The sequence below is a fragment of the Rana temporaria genome, chromosome 7 (assembly GCF_905171775.1).
Source record: "Rana temporaria chromosome 7, aRanTem1.1, whole genome shotgun sequence".
Taxonomy (NCBI): Eukaryota; Metazoa; Chordata; class Amphibia; order Anura; family Ranidae; genus Rana; species Rana temporaria.
In genome coordinates, this window is record NC_053495.1 from 42,132,808 (window position 1) to 42,154,149 (window position 21,342).

The 21,342-nt window shown below is 46.3% G+C and overlaps 1 protein-coding gene across 1 annotated transcript in view; it reads left to right on the forward strand.

The window, feature by feature from the left end:
- CHDH (choline dehydrogenase) overlaps positions 1–21,342 on the forward strand; it is a 50,816-nt gene that overhangs the window by 15,987 nt on the left and 13,487 nt on the right. Inside the window, exons 2-6 of the mRNA XM_040359269.1 lie at positions 3,049–3,813; positions 3,906–4,057; positions 4,520–4,649; positions 9,881–10,015; positions 11,984–12,126. Of these exons, the coding sequence (XP_040215203.1) occupies positions 3,066–3,813; positions 3,906–4,057; positions 4,520–4,649; positions 9,881–10,015; positions 11,984–12,126 (1,308 nt within the window). The 5' untranslated portion in view covers positions 3,049–3,065. The remainder of the gene's footprint in view (positions 1–3,048; positions 3,814–3,905; positions 4,058–4,519; positions 4,650–9,880; positions 10,016–11,983; positions 12,127–21,342) is intronic.

A 21,342-nucleotide genomic window follows, 5' to 3' on the forward strand; every position in this document is an offset into this window, starting at 1 on the left:
CAGCTTGCGCTGCTGTCAATCACATCCAATGACGTGGCGCCCCAGGGGCAGGGCCGAGTAATACAGTGAGCGGCAATAGCCGCCAGCTGTATCACGGGAGAGCGCACACAGGAACTCAACACCATGCGAGCTCGCATGAAGGTGTTGAGTTCTTGCGTGGAGGAGCACATAGGGCCAGCCTATTCACTTAAATGGGCTGTCCTACGTGAGTTTGTCACCCTAAAAAAAGCTCCTGCTCCTTTTCAGGCGACAAGTTTCATGCAATTTTGAAAAGCGCGATAATGGCACCCACAAGCTTGTTATGCAGCAGTTTGGCATTGCAGGCAGAATTGATGCAATTTTGACCGCGATTCCAAATTGCGCAGTGTGAATAAAGCCTAAGGGCCAGTTCACACCTTGATTTGCATGCTGTGCATTCCTGTCCTATCCACATGTGATGCGGGTCACGGTGCAGTGTGATTAAGGCCGGATTCACACTGGAACGACTTTGGATCAGACTTTGCCCTGTGACTTGAAGTCCGACATGCATCCGGCTTCAATGAACAGGGATCCTACTTCGGTCCCCGACAATACCAGGCACTGTGTTTGGAAGAAAAAAACGGCATGGGTTCCCCTTCTAAAAGCATATCAGGTCCTTCAGTCCGGTATGGATTTTAAGGGGTACCCCTTACGCTAGAAAAACGGCATGGGGGTCCCCCCAAAGTCCATACCAGACCCTTATCTGAGCACGCAGCCCGGCCGGTCAGGAAAGGGGGTGGGGACTAGCAAGCACCTCCCCCCTGAACTGTGTCAGGTCGCAAGCCCTCAGCAGAGCACCTTGTTCCCATGTTGATGAGGACAAGGGCCTCTTCCCAACAACCCTGGCCATTGGTTGTCAGGGTCTGCGGGGGAGGGGGGGCTTATCGAAATCTGGGAGCCCCTTTAATAAGAGGGCTCTCCTGCTCCAATGCCGGGTGCGCGGTGTGCCACTGCTTATATTGGCATGGGGCAGGGTCATCGGAGTCCTGCCCCTTATGACGTCACCACCCATTATGCCCTGGGCGGTGACTTCATAATGGGTGGGGCCTCTGGATGATGACCCCACCCCGTGCCAATATAAGTAATGGCACACAACGCACCCGGCATTAGAGCGGGAGAGAGCGTTGTGTCAAAATCGGGAGAAGAGCAGACCAAATAAAACAGCTCTTAAAATGTAACAAAGGTATATAGTTCTGCTAGTTGTAGCTGGTCCACTTTTTTTTTTTTTTTGGAAGCAAAAGGAGATCTCTGAATCGCTATAATCCACGTCATATCTGGCTCAAGCACCACCAATTAAAGAACATTCAAGGTGATGACATAATTTATTTCTGTATGGATTGTTTGCTTAATTTTTAATAAGTGGCTTGGATACATCTTTAGGTAAAGCCAAACTTTACTTTTTTTTTTTTTTTATTTATTATCTTGTATATTTTTATTGTTCAAGTATAACTAAAGCAAAAACGTGTTTTCGTTAGGGAGGTATTGGAAACCCCTGTCAGGTTTTTATTGATGTCTGTGTCCACTTTAGGGAGATTCAGCCTCTCCATTTGTCCTGTTTACCATTAGTGAAAGTAAAAGAAAATCCCCAAATTTTGCATTGTCACCAGAACAGGAACAGAGTGGAAATCACTAGTTCTGGTGACATCCAGGGGTTCCCAATTTAGAGGGATTTCCTCATACTTCCTGCTCTGGCTATGGGACAGGAAGCTAAGGAAAATCTCCCTTTGGGGACAAAGATGGTAAAAAATAAATAAACCTGATGGGTTAATAACCTCCCCTGAAAAAAAGTTTTGCCTAGGACTAGGAGATGATGTATTAATTGTGTGTGTATATAATAACCTTGTAATGCATTTCATTGTGGACATAAAGCATTCTGTAGACAGTATTGTCTGCCTCTGCCTTTATACAATATCATGATTAAAGTGTATTTCTAGCCCTAATTGTTGGGCTCATTATAGGTTGAAAAGGCTTTTCTTTGCTCTATGATGCCCCATTAAATCTTTTTCTTAGTGTAGGGAAAAGAAAGGGTCTCACTTGGCTTTATAGTGATGTCATTATCCCCATTAAAGATTCCTTCTCATTTCCTGTCCTGGAGACAAATGGCTAGATTCAGGTAGCCCCGCGCAACTTTAAGGCGGCGTAGCGTATCGTATTTACGCTACGCCGCCTTAAGTCAGAGAGGCAAGTACTGTATTCTCAAGGTACTTGCCTCCTAACTTACGGCGGCGTAGCGTAAATGCGGCGGGCGCAAGCGCGCCTAATTCAAAATGGGCTAAGGGGGCGTGTTTTATGATAATTTTGTTTGACCTGATGTGATTGACGTTTTTTTGGAAAGGCGCATTGCGCCGTCCGCCGACATTTCCCAGTGTGCATTGCGGCAACATACGCCGCACGGGCCTATTGATTTCTACTTGGACGTAAATGACGTAAATCCCTATTCACGGACGACTTGCGCAAACGACGTAAAATTTTCGAATTTCGAAGCGGGAACGGCGGCCATACTTTAACATTACTATTCCAACTATTTGATGGAATAACTTTAGGCCTGATAAAGCGTTACGTAAACGGCGTATCTGTACTGCGTCGGCCGGGCGTACGTTCGTGAATAGGCGTATCTAGTGATTTACATATTCTACGCCGACCGCAATGGAAGCGCCACCTAGCGGCCAGCCTAAATATTGCACCCTAAGATAGGACGGCGCAAGCCGTCGTATCTTAGATAGGTTTAAATGTATCTCTGTTTGAGAATACACTTAAACTTAGGTCGGCGTATCTACTGATACGCCGACCTAACTCTTACTGAATCAAGCTAAAAGTTGTCACAGTGTCATGAAGTGTGGAAATGTGTAAAAGAAATTACCCTAATGGGGCCACAAGAAAAAAAATGAGGTTTTAACACTTTCTCACTCTATCCACATATTTGCTTATTACACATAAGAAATTCTGTTTGTATAGTTGATCATGTTGTCACCTTGCTTCAAACATGATTTTCTGCTCCACTAATATCTATATATATTTATTTATTTTTAGCATATACACCATAAAAGATGACTTCGGTGCTTAAAAACATCTTCATATATTCAGCCAACAAAATAACTCGCTCCAATGGCTTACTTTGTGATTTACACAACATAAAACCATCGTTAGGACTGAAATCGCATACATTAAATCTCAGCCCATTCTCTACCCAACCCTCCAATAACAAGGATTCATTTAGCTACATCATCATTGGAGCTGGTTCAGCAGGCTGTGTATTGGCCAACAGACTGTCTGAAAATCCTGACAATACTGTCCTGGTTTTAGAAGCAGGACCCAAAGATCTGATCTTTGGCTGTAAAAGGTTGTCATGGAAGATACACATGCCAGCTGCTTTGATGTATAACCTATGTGATGATAAATTCAACTGGTTTTATCACACTGAACCCCAGAAACAAATGGACAACAGGGTGATGTACTGGCCGAGAGGCAGAGTTTGGGGTGGCTCTTCCTCATTGAATGCCATGGTTTATATTCGAGGACATGCAGAGGACTATAATCGGTGGAGTGCCGAAGGTGCAACTGGTTGGGATTATGCTCATTGTTTGCCGTACTTCAAGAAGGCCCAGACCCATGAACTTGGACCTGATGACTACAGAGGAGGCAATGGACCACTGCATGTCTCAAGAGGAAAGACCAACCATCGTCTTCACAACACATTTATTGAAGCAGCCAAGCAAGCAGGCTACCCCTTTACTGAGGATATGAATGGCTATCAACAAGAAGGAGTTGGTTGGATGGATATGACTATATACAAAGGTAAGAGATTAAACCCACAAGTTATAATATGATTGAACATTTGTTCTATTCTCCATATAACTCCTCGGTCTAATGAGAACCTTATTGTTGAGGTCAGAGATGGAGTACGGCCAGCGCCTATCTGCGCCCTGCAATGTCCCGTCCTAACGTTTCTGTAAAGGAGAAGACTCTAGTCACTAAAGTACTTTTCCAAGGACTACGAGCCACCGGAGTGGAGTATGTCCAAAATGGACGCAAAAAGAAGGTAACAATCCAGAAACTGTCTTTAATTCTTTGGTTCCTACAAAAAGAAACTTTAAGGGAAAAATGTTAGCGGTACCCAATTCATCCACATTTGTTATACATTACACATTTGGCCCTGATTCAGAATTCTGCATTGATAACAATATGCTGAGATTGCAGCTTTTATTATTAGAACACTGAGACGGATAAGGTAGTTATAGTAAAGTCAGAGACTTTATAGTTTTGGAAAAAGCTCAAAAAAGTAAATCTCCATAACAGGTAAAGATTTACAATTGCATTGGTCAAAATCCTTGCAATGCTAATACATTATTTCACCCAGAGGAGATAACGTTTTTACAAATCTACAATTTCACTTCAGTAAAATAGTTGTTCTGCCTTTAGAAGTGTTTTTTTTTTTTTTTTTTTATATATATATATATATATATATGTATATATTCTAAGATGATTTTTTTTATTTTACCAGGCATTTGCTAGCAAAGAAATAATACTGAGTGGTGGAGCCATAAACTCTCCCCAACTTCTCATGTTATCTGGAATTGGCAATGCCTCGGAGCTCAACAAATTGGGAATCCCAGTCATCGCTCACCTTCCAGGTATTACATGGTCCAATTGTGTGTGTGTGTGTGTGTGTGTGTGTGTGTGTCTCTTATTGTGGTACTTTTGATTCAGTACACATAATTTCTGGTGCATTTCTGGCAAAAGTATTCCTTACTTTAAAGCAGGGGGTTCAAACTAAATTTCATTGTGGTTGCCCTCAAAGCTCTGGTTGTATCTGTAAGACTATATAAAAGTATCTACTCTTTATCATATTAAATAACTTCCTCTGCATTCGATTACTGGTTTTAATAATAACTTAAAAGCTAAGTTCACTTTTTTTTTTTCTTTTTAAAACCCAGCTCCACTGTGTACCAATTTACCATTAATGTACTTCAATTGCAGAAAACTACAAGCTTTCTTTGATTTAAAGAACAAGACCTTACCTTAGCCCTTGCTATATTTCTTAGCTTCAGAGACTCCCTGGTATATAGACAGAGAAACCACCAGTAGGGCCCTTTCACACGGGCGGATCAGTAATGATCCGCTCCGTGTGTCCGCAAAAGCTTAGCGGGGATCCTCCGTAAAATCCCCGCTGAGCTGGCAGCTGACATCCCCCTATGGGGGGATCGGATAAACACGGACCGTATGTCCGTGTTCATCCGATCCGATCTGGCAGACGGAAGAAAAATAGGATTTTCTTCCGTCCGCAAATGTGGATCTTTGCGGAGGCGGACGTTTACGGGTGTCAGCGGATGGTTATCCGCCGACACCCGTAATCACATAGGGACCAATGTATGTCCCTTTTTCATCCGCAACGGACAGATGAAAATGTGGACATACGGTCCGCACGTGTGAAACGGCCCTTAGACACAGGAAGGAGTTTACCAGCTGACCTCATTAGCACACCTTCACCCATGTTTTCACAACATCTCTCTGTGTGCATTTACCTGGCTTTCCCCGCGTTCCTTCAGATGGGCTCAGGTTGAATTCGTATTGTATAGTGTATGGCCACATTTATAAACGTAAAATTACTTTTGCACTTTCAGTGTCATGAATTGTTAACGGCACCCCAAACACAGAAGCAAACACATTCTGCCACATAAAAACACAAATGCACAAAAAAAAAAGTGCAACTTGCACCACCCTAAAATGTCCCAAAAAGCTATTTTGCAACATGTAGCACAGCATTGAAATCAACGGGCTGCCCTATGTGTGTCACTGGGGCACTGAGTAGCATTCCCGCTACTCTAGATGTGAATGGGGCCTAGTGAAATTGATGTGTTTACAAAAGAACAATAAGGCTCCATTCACATCTGTGCATTTCGAAACGCATGGCAAACTGTACAGAAAATGCATGCTTTGCCATGCATTTCAGAAATGCTGCAAATGTGCATCATGTTTGTGTTGTCATTCCATGTTAAAGGCACCCCAAATGCAACAAATGCACCAAAACTGCGGAAAACCATGCTCTGCTCAAAAAAAGTCCTGGGGCTTCTCTGGGGCGATTGTTGTGTGTGGGGCAGCTCATTCAAGTGAATGAGTGAGTAAAAACACTCCAAAACAAGCGAATTCGGAAATGTGAGTTTTCGCCCCCTGTGGATAGAAGTGAGAGAAAAGCACATTGGGGTGGCTAGGCCAGAAATGGCATTGGAAAACGCTTCTTATTATTATGAAAACTAAAATTCTGCCCAAAGGTGAACTTTTCCTTTAAGACTTAAGCTGTGAAGGGCAGATGCAGACCAGCACAGAGCCCACTCACACTCCTGTAGCAGACGATGCAAGTCTGAAAATGAGGGACCCACACCGCCGGTATCATCCAGAAGAAACTTTATTGGAGACTGCGCACATGGAACATTGTTCTGCCATGGTGTTGTTTGAGCAGTCCCCAATAAAGTTTCTTGTGGATGATACCAGCGGTGTGGAAACCTCCTTTTCAATGGGCATAGAATTATTATTCTTAAAATAATTATAAGCAGATGTCCAGGGCACCCCATCCCCTTAGATCAGATGTCAAGAGCCTGTCCACCATTAGAGTTCAAGAATCCCCCACCCATGGTCAGTTCTTGGTCAGCACGCTTTCACCTCTACCGTTTTGTCCTGACTTCAAAAACTCTGCATAACGCAAGCCCAACAATAACACAGAATGGCTGCCCAATTCTTTCATTGTCCTGACAGTAGGTCCCCAAAGATTGGCTCTCCCATGGAGCCTGTTCCATGCCTACCCGATAGGGTTCCATTCCGAAGGCTACAAGCTTACATGGCAGTTTAATAGGGGTAGTCTTTTTCTATCACCCTCTGCTCCATGCTCCTCCAGCACTAGATTATAAGGGACTAAACTAGCCCCACCTACCACATACACCCAGAGGAATGGCTTCCGTGAGGCTGGGTTCACACCTCCGATGGATGTGGCTCGCAGCAGGGGCCTGGTGCGTCCCTGGTCCCTGTTTCAGGGACACATTTTTGATTGAATTCGGCCCTGAAACGTAGCCAAAGACGCACAACATTCCTGTGCAAGCCACTCCGCAGCCACAACAGAAATATGTGAACTGGCTCCATAGAAGCCTGCCACATTCTCCTGCTATGCAAATTGGATGTGGAGAAACCTGCATACAATTTACATGGCTATGAACCCAGACTGAAATGGTACTAACACCTGCTTACAAGTTGTTCTCAAATCAGCAGTGTGCGTGTGCATTTTGCTAAAATGTTAGTATTAATCTTTGGTCTGTTTTGTGACCAAAGCAATAGTTTTGTGTGGTTGTGCAGCCCAATGACAACTAAACACCTCTGTTCTCCATTGTGTCGCAACTGTGAGCACTCGGTTAGCGTGGAAATTCAACCCCAGAACTGTTTCAGAGATTAGAAGTTCTAAATTACCGTATTTATCGGCGTATAACACGCACCCTAACTTTAAGAGGGAAGTTTCAGGGAAAAAACTTTCCACAGCCCCCTGCGTATAACACGCAGGCACAGTTTACCCTCTATTTTAACCACTTAAGCCCCGGACCATTTCGCAGCTAAATGCCCAGGCCAGGTTTTGCGATTCGGCACTACATCGCTTTAACAGACAATTGCGCGGTCGTGCGACGTGGCTCCCAAACAAAATTGGCGTCCTTTTTTCCCCACAAAAAGAGCTTGCTTTTGGTGGTATTTGATCACCTCTGCGGTTTTTATTTTTTGCGCTATAAACAAAAATAGAGCGACAATTTTGAAGAAAATGCAATATTTTTTACTTTTTGCTATAATAAATATCCCACAAAAACATATATATATAAAAAAAAAATTTCCCTCAGTTTAGGCCGATACGTATTCTTCTACCTATTTTTGGTAAAAAAAAATCACAATAAGCGTTTATCGATTGGTTTGCGCAACATTTATAGCATTTACAAAATAGGGGATAGTTTTATTGCATTTTTATAAAAAAAACATTTTTTACTACTATTGGCGGCGATCAGCGATTTTTTTCGTGACTGCGACATTATGGCGGACACTTCGGACAATTTTGACACATTTTTGGGACCATTGTCATTTTCACAGCAAAAAATGCATTTAAATTGCATTCTTTATTGTGAAAATGACAGTTGCAGTTTGGGAGTTAAACACAGGGGGCGCTGAAGGAGTTAGGGTTCACCTAGTGTGTGTTTACAACTGTAGGGGGGTGTGGCTGTAGGACTGACGTCATCGATCGAGTCTCCCTATATAAGGGATCACTCGATCGATACGCCGCCACAGTGAAGCACGGGGAAGCCGTGTTTACATACAGCTCTCCCCGTTCTTTAGCTCCGGGGAGCGATCGCGACGGAGCGGCTATAAACGAATAGCCGCGCCGTCGTCCCGGATCGCTCCCCGAGGGGATCCGCCCGCCGCACGCAGCGGAGGGGGTCCTGATCGGACCCCCCACCGGCTAGAAGGCAAGGACTTATATATACGCCCTTCTGCCTGTCCGTGCCATTGTGCGGACATAAATAGTCGTGCGGCGGGCATTAAGGGGTTAAGGGTAAAAAGGTGAGTGTTATACGCCAATAAATACTGTACTTGAAATGACTTGGATTATTTGTTTACAAATGATTTTTATTATTGTGAAGCTCAAAATTCAGTACACTCATTTAAAAAAAGAACATAGTTATTTGTTACAAAGTACAATTAGACTTATGAAAGAAGTCATATAGAAGTTGAATATTAACAGTACAATAAAAAAAAAATTGTAATGTGTATATGCCAAGTAAAATGTTTTAGTATCAAATAGTACTCTCTCAGTAAGAAAAAGAAAGTATGAGATCACTGAAGTATTGTAGGTTTATATTGGTTTATACTAAGGAGTGAGATGGTTGACATATGGAAAATTATTAATGTAATGGTACATCCCAAGGGATACTTATATTTATTTTTTTTCTCTTTTTTTAAATATGTAAGGTATCAAATAGTGTGTATGGTGGATACACTCTGAAAGTTTAATCTGTTCTATTCTGTTTATTATTTGTGGCCAGGGAACGCCAGTTAAATGCTAGTGTCCATTGGATGGAGCTGAAAAGGGTATGGATCAATCTACTGGTAAATCTGGTATAGGCACAAATAATAAGCACATCTGATGTGGTAAAGAAATTGTTTTGCCTGTTAATTGTCCAATTGTGGTGACTGTTGCCATATAGGTTTTAGATATTTGCAGTTCCAGAAAAGATGTATAAAAATACCTTGGTCTGGGACAGGGAGCTATTTTGAAAAATGCACTGATATGTACATTTTCATAACGGCTCAAGCTTTCTTAAATGTCCCTCAGTGTATTTCTATCTTCCACCACATGTCCCCTCTCCAGCTTGTAAATGACCCAACTTCATACATTGCATTGTCACTGCAGCAGGATGGTTTATATCCGTGGTCTCCAAACTATGACCCGGGGGCCAAATGCGGCCCTTTGCTTGGCTTTCACCTGGCCCTTGGAGCCATAATTCCTCCCAATGAGACCAACAATGGGGACCAATGACACCAACGGCGGGGCACAATTTCCCCGAATGACACAAACAATTGGGCCCATTGACACCAATGATGGGGCACAATTTTTCCCAGTGACACCAAGAATAGGGCGCAATTACGCCCACTGACACCAATGTTGAGGCACAATTACTTCCACTGAAATAAACAATAGGGAATTTTTTTCCCCCACTGATGTCTGGACTTTTTCTACTCCCAAGGGCCACAGTCCGGCCCCCCCAAAGTCTGAAGGACAGTAAACTGGCTCTTTGTTTAGAAAGTTTGGAGACCCCTGGTTTATATTATTGTTTTCCTGTAGGTGTGGGACAGAATCTTCAGGACCACCTGGAAGTTTACATTCAGCAGATGTGCACCAAACCCATCACTTTATACAGAGCACAAAAACCTCTAGAAATGGTGAAGATCGGCCTAGAATGGATGTGGAAGTTCACAGGTATGCATGACCTTAGGCTTACATCCCAACAGGTCTGAATTCGATGAGCTTTTCTTTAATGTTCACCTTTGTCCCATGTACAGGGGCTTTGTCCCACATCACTCAATCCATTCATTATACACCAACTTCCATGCATCTGTCATATCTCTGCCATATTTCCCCACTATGTTCATATATATCACCCCAATTTCCCTATTCTGTCCACCGTCCTCATCTCCCACTACATGATTTATATTTTCCCTCTGTCAATCATTCACATACCTATTTCACCCCAGTATCTGACTGATTGTTGTGCACACATCCCCACCACTTTCACATCTCCTCCATCCTTTGCCAGCCTTGTTCTGCCTCTACCACTGTCCCTACAACTCTCTGGTTTATTTATGACTGCACTTCCACTTTCGATGTGCCAGTCATAGTGTGCTCATATTTATATACATTTAATCATGATCCCTCTACCGTCCTCACCTGGTTCAAGTAAGACCCTTCCAATTTCCTCCAGTTACACTCAAGTACTCCATACCCTATTATCTTTCTCTTGATTTGCCATGTATTTTATCATATCATTTAAGTGATCTGTTTCATGTGGCAGAGTCCTAAGATTTATTTAGCTTTGCCACACAGAACAGCTCTGTTGAGTAGTGCAAGGGACCTGACAATTACCAAACAACGCCCTGTGTCTCTCTCTGCAGCAGCTGAAAGCCGGTTTCTCTCACTCTCCCTCCCACCCGTTTTCAGCTGCTGTAGGGAGAGACACAGAAACAGGGAATAGTTCTGTATTTGTGTGTCCCCCTGCAAGCCTGAGCCCCCCTCCCTCAGCTTTGCTGGCTTCCTTCTCCTGTCGGCTGCTGCGGGTACACAAGGAGATGTGTCAGGATGGAGAGCAGTGGAAGGGTTCTGCAGAGAAATTAATTTAAGAATCCGTGTCCTCAATTCCATGTAAAAAATAATAAATTGTAAAAAATATAATTTAAAAAAAAATTGTGAAAAAAGTATTATTATAGGCTCATTCACACGCGTTTTCTGGCCCATACAGTGTGAATGAGTGTTTTGCTGGAGGCTGTAGCTGCCTGTTGCTCCGAGGATGCAGCAGCTGTACGAACACAGCAGCTGAGCTCCAGCTGCATTAGAAAAAGAAAAGCACTGATTTACACTGTACAGGCCTCCGCACCTATGTGAATTTTTATCTTTTAGCCTTAGGTGGAATTTTGTAAGTTATTTTATGTTTGTGTACCCACGGCTTCCTATGGACTTTCTATTAGATTGTGCATTTTTCTGAAAAAGCACAATCTAATAGAAAGTCTATGGGAAACCGCAGGAACACCTGCTCTGAGGCCAAAACGCAGCGCAGCAGTGTCGATCCTGACCTCCCTGTGGCCCCAAGCAAAATTACATGTCGCATTAAAGTTGAGAAGCGGGGGGGTGCTGCTGAAAATTACATGTCACATTAAAGTTGAGAAGTGGGGGGGGGGGGGGGGCACTGCCGACAGTGACATGTCACATTAAATATTAAGGTTAAGAAGCGGGGGGAAGGGGTGTTCTGCTATCGGAACTGATATCTTACATTAAAGTGAGAAGCCGGGGGTTCTGACTTCTTACCTCTTCTCCCATGCAGCAAGCGAGTTGAGAAGCGGGGTGAGGGGCCGAAAATAACTTCTCACCAGGCGGGCCTCTAGTATTTTGGGGGGGGGTCCCATGCAGCTTTGCGGGGCCCTAAGAGGCTTGCATAGTGAGCCTATAGGGTGGATCGGCCCTGGACACAAGCCTAAGTTTAGACCCAAGTCTTAGTTTAGAACCAGATCGAAATATACATCTCTTTTAAGTAAATACAAAAAGCATAAATTTGTCTTAATTGTAAAAAAAAAAAGTGCCAGATGGATTTCTAGATACAGTTTGACAAAATAAATTAATAATTGCTTTTCATGATTACGCATTACAATAAATGGAAATATTTTCATTGACCATTAGGAGACGGAGCAACAGCGCACTTGGAGACTGGTGGATTCATTCGAAGTGCTCCTGGCGTGGAACATCCTGACATCCAGTTCCACTTCCTCCCATCTCAGGTCATAGACCACGGGCGCGTGAGCCCCAAAATAGAGGCTTACCAGGTGAGGAGATTACAAAGACTTTCACACTGTTCTCTAATAAATCCCCCCCCCCCCCATGACCCCTGACTGGGTTCTTCCCTGCTGGACCACACAATACAGTACCTCCTCTACCTTACCTCTGTAAAGCAGGTTTGTGATTTCTGTGCAGCTGTGGTGTTGTAAGCTCATTGGATTTCTGCCACGAACAACAGATGTTTTCTGTACTTGCAACATTTTTAAAGGGATACAGCTTTCCAGAGATATACGAGATGTTTTTCGTTATTTTGCACACACATACACTTTAACCCTAACCTTAAAATTACAGCCTATTAATCCTCTAGAACTGAAAGTGGTTGTAAACCCTTCCATAGTGACTGGCATCAGGTGATATACAGAGAGATGAAACAAATCCCCCTACATAAGTTGTAACTGTCTAGCTGCAACCTTCTCTTCTCTATATCCTTTCAATGTGCTTAATTTTAAAGCATGTCAGAGTTCAGAAAAAGGGGGCGGAGAGCTGAATTCACACTCTGCAGAGCTCTGACAGCTGATTGGAGGGAAGAGACGCACCAACCTTCCCACCGCACACAGGAACAGAGCTGAAGCTGTTAATCTGCTGGAGGTGCCTCCCTGTCATAATTTTTCTCTTGGTGTTAGGATAGCAGATTGCCGATGTCACTAGCGCTCCACTCCTATACTGGTCCTGCTTGAGTCGTTTGCCCTGTTTCTTCGCTACAGAGCTGCTGCGTATCTCTCAAAGCTCCTGCTCCCAGCCGCAGCTTACCTGCATGTCTACCGATGTCAGACCACCAGTGCTCACAGCCCAGAACCCTCACTGAGTTCCCCCCCTCCTCCTCCTGCATGGATGGAAATTTGAAGCCCAGCAGCCAAAAGGGGAAAGGTGCATCCTGCCAATCCATCCATCCATTGTGAGTGAAGTCTTCCCCCTCCCTCCCTTCTCTTTCTTGCCTCCCAGTGAGAACTCTACTGTAAGAGGGACTCTGATCAGTGCCGATCCTGACCTCCCTGGTGCCCTAAGCAAAATGACATGTCACATTAAAGTTGAGAAGCATGGGGGGGGCGGTGCCGACAGTGACATGTCACATCAAAGATTAAAGTTGAGAAGCGGGGGGAGGGGATGTTCTGCTGTGAGTAGCGGGGGGTGCTGACTTCTTACCTCTTCTCCCATGCAGCCAGCGAGTTGAGATGCGGGGTGAGGGGCCGAAAATGATTTCTCACCAGGCGGGGCCTCTAGTAATTTGGGGGGCCCTCCGCAGCTTTGCAGGGCCCTTAGCGGCTTGCATAGTGAGCCTATATGGCGGATCGGCCCTGACTCTGATGTAAGGGGGGCTTTGCTTTAGTGAGCAGAAGACCCCCTTACATAAGAGATCACCTTCACACCAGCACATACAGCGTTCCCCCTTTCATCAGAGCTCCCCCTCAACCAGGGTTCCCCTTTACATTCTGGAGTCCACAAAGACTTACAGCGTAAGTGCAAATTCTCTAATGTAGGGGGCACTCTGATGTAAGGGGGGCTCTGCAGATCTTTCTCTCTCTCTCTCTCTCTCTCTCTCTCCCTCTCCCCAGGCTGATTATACAGAAGCCAAGCTGCCAGCAGTGATTTTTGTATTCTGATGGTGGGGAAACCTCCCACTGTCAGAATATAATAGTGCTTTATATGTTTGAGCTTTGGGGCGCATACCCTAATGCAATAGGCTGAGCACGCCTATGCCTTAAGGCTTCCTGGTGAAGGGGAGTAAAACGTCCCTACCAGTGTCCTACTGAGTGTGGGATGAGGACAGAGCACAGGCCACCCGGCATTGATGGTGTACACTGTGCCGCACCGAAATGGGTCTCCTCCCCCGGCCAGGTCCAAGCGAGCTGCCCCCTGCTGACCAGTTGGGGAACCCAGAGTGGGTACAGTAGTCGCTGTCCAGTATGACCCACACGGTGAGCAGAGCCAGAGAGTGCCTGGAGCGGAGCTTTAGCCCAGGTTGGGGTCAGGAGGAGACGGGGAAGAGGGAGAGCGGGAATGGTGCCGAGTCGCTGCACCATGACCCTATGCGTTGTACTAACCCCCAGGGCCAAAAGTTGACAGTCAGCCCTTGTTATAGAGGGATATGCTTTGTTTATATTTCATGTCTGAGTTTTACAATCACTTCAACTCGAACCTTGACCACCATGCCTTGACTCTAATCCATAAACCTAACCCTTTACCTTGCAAAAATTATCACGCATTTTTTTTAAATATAGTAGCACTGAGATGCCAGTGCTGAAATCAGTTCTTCACAGCTTGGTGTGAATACAAATGTGAAAAACCATAAATAAAGACGTGAAAAAAAAAACAGCATCCAGTCCCTAAGGGAACTTGAGGTCAATGCTATGACACCAAGTTATTATTTAATCTTCTTAATCTGAATCTTCATGGTGTTTTGATTCCTGTTATGCTCTTTGGCATTTTCCAATCACAGCGTCACTCATAGCTGCTCATGTTTGTCTCTGTGATTAAAGAGGATCAAAGTGCAGAAATTGGTTACCAGTGGCACGAAGAGTTCAGGAGAAATTGGTGGCGGTGCTCAGGATATTGCTTGGGGCGGTGGTGCTCATGGGGGTGGTAGTGGTTACTCAAAAAGAAGAAAAAGGACAAGGACTCTCTCTGTAACTGCCAATTTGTTACTGGAGGGAAATAAGAGCTGTTATGGACGCTAACCATAGATAGGCTAATTGATATACCGATCCAACAAAAAGATTTGACTATTCATTAGGATAAGTGAAAATCATGAACATCAGACTAAATAATTTTAGGGCAGTTGGTCATTCTAAATTTTTGTGTTGGGAATAGGGGCCGGTATCCATAGCTCCCAACTGTCCCTGATTTGGAGCAATGTCCCTCTGTCCCTCACCCCTCCTCATTTGTTTCTCATTTTGGTCTGATCTATATAAATGTACCATATTTATCGGCGTATACCGCGCACTTTTTCCCCCTTAAAATAAGGGGAAAATCATTGGTGCGCAATATACGCCGATAACCGCTTCCCGCGATGTGTTTGAACGCCGCCGCCGACATATACCGAGCGCAGTACACTCGGTGTACACTAGGCTAGGCTCCGCTCGCGGTCACGCCCTGTGCCGCCTCCTTGCTTTTATGCGAGAGGAGCCGAGCGTGGCCGAGTGTGCCCGAGTGTACTGCGCTCGGTATATGTCGGCGGCGGCTTTCAAACACAGTGCGGGAAGCGGGGAACGGCTCAAAAACAGCGCGGGAGAAGCGGGGAGGACACCACCGAGGCCGCAGACGGACGCCAGACCAGACAAGGCCGCCGATGGACGCCGGGCAAGACACCGACGAGGGGCATTCAAACTGTAAGTATTTTCTGAAATTTCCCTTCCAGGTTGGGGGTGCGCGCTATACGCCGGGGCGCGCTATACGAAGATAAATACGGTATATAAAATGCACTTGTTATCTATCAAAAAGTGTTTCACAGTGCCAAACCTTTCATCTGATATCTAAATTGCTGCATTTGTAAATTCTAAAAGCCAATATAAAGGAATAGTAGTAGTAAAAAAAGCACTTGTTTTTCTGTACAATTCTCCTTTAAACGGGTGTGTCCTATGCCTGCATACTTTTGCTGATAGGTGTCCCTCATTCCCATCTCAAAAAGTTGGGAGGTATGGGTATCTGGGCTTGGGCACACCAGTTTTTGCTTGTGTCCGCATTGCTTTTTTCCCCATAATAGTCAACGGGAATGTAAAAAGAACATTCGGCATCTAAGATCAGTCAGAGGCAAAGCAGAAGCATTCAGATGTATCAGGACACGTACTTACCGAGACCGAGATGCTGCGGACGGCTCACCTTTGCGGACTGGCGCTAACCTTCCTCTGAGGGTGGAAACAGAGAGAGGGAAGCACCAGAAGGCACCGGCACCGGAGGGTAGCTGGGTAGTAGCCGAGGTGAAGATCACAAGTGTGGGATCCGGAATCCACAGGATACGTTAGAAGCCGGAAGCCAATGCGAAGTCAATCAGGAGCAGGAATAAGGAAGTCCAAGAAGCAAGCCAGGTTCAGGGAATGGAGACAGCAGCAAGTCTGAGATTCAAGCCGGGATCAGGGTTCACAGAGAGAAGCGAGTCCAAAGTCCAGAGCCGGGGTCAGGGGTAAGAGAAGGCAGCAATCCGATAAACGAGCCGAGGTCAGGTATGTAGTCAAGCAATCAGGTAATCCAGGTCAAGAGGTTAGTTCAAGGGATAAGCACATACAGGAACTGATGACAAACCAGCAACCAGCAAAGGGGAAGGGGCTGGCTTAAATAGGCCGCACTGGCCACTGATTGGTCCACAGGAGTACAGCCACTGATTGGTCCACAGGAGTACAGGTTCAGGACCAGGTTCCAACGGACAGCACACAGAATAGCAAGGAGCAGTGGCTCAGAGACAAAAGAGCTGGACCTTCAATGGAGAGATCCTGGGTGCGATTCCACCCAGGACCAACTGGGGAAAGAGACCGTGGAAGGTCTGCGCCCTGACAGTGCCCCCCCCCTAGGGGCGGACTCCGGACGCCCAAACTGTCCATTAACTCAGGATGTTCGCGTTGAAAGGACCGAATCAACCGAGGGGCATGAATGTTTCTGGAAGGCTCCCATGAACTGTCCTCCGGGGGATAGCCCTTCCATTTAATTAAGTATTGGAGTTGTCTCCCTCTTTTCCTGCAGTTAAGGATAGCTTCCACTTCAAACTCTCTTTCTCCTTCAACCTCTATTGGTGGAGGTGGAGGCTCCGCTCTCCCTTGGAAAGGATCCGGGACCAGGGGTTTAAGAAGTGAGGCATGAAATACGGGGTGAATCCGGTAAGAATCAGGTAAGGCCAGTTCAAAGGCTACAGGATTAATCTTGCGTTTAATCTCGAAAGGACCGATGAATTTCGGCCCCAATTTTTGTGAAGGAACAGGTAATTTTAGATTAGAGGCGGACAGCCAGACTTTCTCTCCCACCCCAAAAGTGGGACAGTCCCTTCTACCTTTGTCATAAAATTTCTTAAAGTCCTCCTGAGCCCGCTGCATCACCTCTTGCAAGTTTGAGAAATTCTGTTGAATGGATACTAACCGTTCTTGGACGGCTGGAACAGAAGCTTCGGGAATGGAGTCCGGTAAGAAGGGAGGATGGAAGCCATATTTGCCCAAAACGGTGTTTGATTTGTGGAGGCATGAATGGAGTTGTTATATGCAAATTCTGCAGATACTAATAGTGAACGCCAGTCATTCTGGGAGACTGAGCAGAAACAACGGAGGTACTGCTCCAAGGTCTGGTTAGTTCTTTCCGTTTGGCCGTTGCTTTGCGGATGATAGGCCGAGGACAGACAAATCTTCACTTCCAGGGACTTACACAGTTCCCTCCAGAACTTGGATGTGAACTGTGTACCCCTATCGGATACGATACTCTTGGGGACGCCGTGCAGTCTAACGACCTCTTTAAAAAAAATGTTTGCCGTATCGGAAGCTGAGGGCGTGCCAACCATGGGCAAAAAATGTGCCATTTTTGACAACCGGTCAACCACGACTAGAATCGTGGTGAACCCTTCAGAGGGTGGTAGGTCAACGATAAAGTCCATTGAGATGTCTGCCCATGGACGTTCCGGAATGGGCAGTGGCTTGAGAAGACCCCAGGCCCTGGTGTTAGGACCCTTGTTGCGTTGGCAACGGACACAGGAGGCCACATAAGTTTTGCAGTCACGCCGCCACTTAGGCCACCAGAAGGATCGAGCAATTAGTTCGGAGGTCTTACGTGTTCCAAAATGGCCTGCCATCTTGAGGTCATGGAAGGTACCCAGAAGTAGCTGTCTTACTTCCCTTGGCACGAAGATCTTATCTCGAGACCACCACAAATCTTCCCGTTTTACAAGTGAAGAGGTTTCCGGATCTGTACATTGGCGAGATGCCAATTTAAGAGAATTGAGGAAGTCTGATTGAGCGATCAGAAAAAAGTTTTGAGGGTTCAGGATAGTGCTGGGTTCTGAAGTATTAGGTGTTTCCGGGAACATTCTTGAAAGAGCATCGGCTTTACCGTTCTTTGAACCGGGTCTATAGGTTATGTGGAAGTTAAACCGTGTGAAAAAGAGGGCCCAGCGAGCCTGCCTGGGTCTTAGACGCTTAGCGGAACGCAAATACTCTAAGTTTTTGTGGTCTGTAAAAATTATGATAGGGTGAGTAGCTCCTTCCAGTAAGTACCGCCATTCCTCCAATGCGAATTTGATAGCAAGCAACTCCCTATCCCCAACATCATAGTTCTTTTCCGGCGGAGTAAGTTTCCGGGAGGCGTAAGCAACTGGGTGCAAGAGGGATTTTGGCCCCTGTCTCTGAGATAAAACAGCACCAGTGGCGGACTCTGAAGCGTCAACTTCCAGGATGAATAGGAGTGTTGGATCTGGGTGATGTAAAACGGGTGCCGAAGAGAATACTGACTTAAGCTTAATGAAGGCTTCCTGAGCTTCCCGTGACCAATGGAACCGATTCCCTTGACCTGTAAGCTTGGTGATGGGGGAGACAATGGAGGAGAACCCCACAATGAACCTTCTATAGAAATTGGCGAAGCCAATAAAACGTTGGACACCTTTTCTATCTGTAGGAGCCGGCCATTCCTGAATTGCCTTGACCTTTTGGGGGTCCATGGCAACCCCATCAGTGGATATAAGGAAGCCTAGGAATTGTATTGAAGTCTTCTCAAACTCACATTTCTCTGCTTTGAGATATAATTTGTGTTGTCTGAGGATCATAAGTACTTTTTTAACGTGGTTCCGGTGTAATTCTAGCGTAGCTGAAAAGATCAAGATGTCATCTAGGTAGACAACAAGGAAGTCGTCCAGGTACTGACGAAAGATGTCATTGACTAAATGTTGGAAAGTGGCCGGGGCGTTACAAAGCCCGAAAGGCATCACTAAGTATTCGAAATGTCCGAATCTAGATCTGAACGCTGTCTTCCACTCGTCCCCTTCCCTGATCCGGACAAGATTGTAAGCTCCTCTGAGGTCGAGTTTTGAGAAGATGCGGGCCGAGCGGAAACGCTGGAACAGCTCTGGGATGAGTGGTAAGGGATACCGGTTTTTAATGGTGACCTTATTGAGCTCCCTATAGTCTATACAAGGTCGGAGTGAGCCATCCTTCTTCTCGACGAAGAAAATACCAGCCCCAGCGGGAGAAGAGGAGGGGCGAATAAATTTTTTCTCTAAATTTTCGTCGATGTAGGCCTTGAGGGCCTTTAATTCAGTTTCTGAAAGGGGAAAAATACGGCCGAAGGGAATCTCAGAGCCTGGCAGGAGATCGATAGGGCAGTCATACGGCCGATGTGGGGGGTAAACAATCTGCTTGTTGTTTATCAAAAACGTCTTTGTACCCCAAGAAGGCAGGAGGGACGTGTAGAAGGTTTTCCGGTGGGCTAATGAGGGTGGAGCAAGAATCAGGAGGAGGTAGCAGGCAATGCTGAAGGCAAAAAGAAGACGTGAAACTGATGTCTCTGGTGAGCCAATTGATACATGGTTGATGGAGCTGAAGCCAAGGGAGTCCCAGGATGATGGGGAACATGGGAGATGGGATGAGGTCCAACCGAAGATGTTCTTGATGGCCAAGATCAGAGATGACGTGCAGGGGAAGTGTTTCATGTGTAACCAATCCAGAACGGGGAAGTGACCCATCCGCTAGGTGGACTTGAAGGTGAGTATCTTTAGTGCGGTGAGGGATGCGCAGCTTTTGGGCCAGGGCCAAGTCTAGGAAGCTGCTGCATGCTCCCGAGTCAATGATCGCCGGTAGGCGGGTTGCCCCTTCCGGAAGCTGCAGGGAAAGGAAAAGCACAACGTAAGTCTGTGATAGATGCGAGACATGGTAATTGAGGGTTGGTGCAGGTTTCAACTTACAGGGTCTCACCGGACAGGTGCGCAAAAAGTGGCCGTCCCCACCGCAATAAAGGCAAAGGTTGGCTCGACGCCTGCGTAGTCTTTCTTCCGGAGTGAGGGGCGGACGTACTAAGCCAAGCTGCATAGGCTCTGGATCAGGTAATGAAGAAGTTGGTGAAACCGAAGGAGGTGTGGGCACCGAAGGCAGACGTGGCGGAGCCCAGCTGAGACGGTTGGACTGGAAACGTTCAGAACGCCTCTCTCGTAGGCGTCGGTCCAACTGGGTGGCGGACTGGATCAGACCCTCCAGCGTAGCAGGGGTTTCAGAACGTGCCAGTTCATCTTTTAGGGCTTCGGAGAGACCCTGGCGATATTGGTACTTTAGGGCCAACTCGTTCCATCCAGTATCGGCCGACCACTTCCTGAACTCGGCGGTGTAATCCTCCACTGGGCGTCTACCCTGGTTCAGATTATGGAGGGTGGATTCAGCAGTGGATGAACGCAGGGGATCGTCATAGAGCTTGGCCATGTGAATAAAAAACTCGTCAATAGTGTCCAAAGCGGGACTCCTCTGCTCCATTAGACCATGGGCCCAGGCCTGGGGTTCATCCGAGAGGAGGGAGATGACAAATCCCACTTTCACCGCCTCAGAGCAAAAAGTCCTGGGCTGTAAACCAAAATAAAGGGTGCAGGCGTTTTTGAAAGCTCTGAACTTCCTACGGTCACCCGAGAAGCGTTCAGGAGTGGGTACTCGGGGTTCCGGGTTTGTGGTCATAACTGCTGGGGTTAATGCGGCCTGAGGAGCAGGAAGTCCAGTAAGAGGGGCTGCAGGTACAGCAGATGGCCCAGGTGGGATGGCAAGTTGTTGTAGGCGGCCATCCATCTGGAGATAGCCTTCTTGAAGTTTTTGCACAGCGTCCGTCAAGTCGGAGACCTGCTGGCACAAGGTCTCAAAAGGTGAGCGCGCCCGGTCGGTCTCAGACATCTGGCTGGTTTGTACTATCAGGACACGTACTTACCGACACCGAGATGCTGCGGACGGCTCACCTTTGCGGACTGGCGCTAACCTTCCTCTGAGGGTGGAAACAGAGAGAGGGAAGCACCAGAAGGCACCGGCACCGGAGGGTAGCTGGGTAGTAGCCGAGGTGAAGATCACAAGTGTGGGATCCGGAATCCACAGGATACGTTATAAGCCGGAAGCCAATGCGAAGTCAATCAGGAGCAGGAATAAGGAAGTCCAAGAAGCAAGCCAGGTTCAGGGAATGGAGACAGCAGCAAGTCTGAGATTCAAGCCGGGATCAGGGTTCACAGAGAGAAGCGAGTCCAAAGTCCAGAGCCGGGGTCAGGGGTAAGAGAAGGCAGC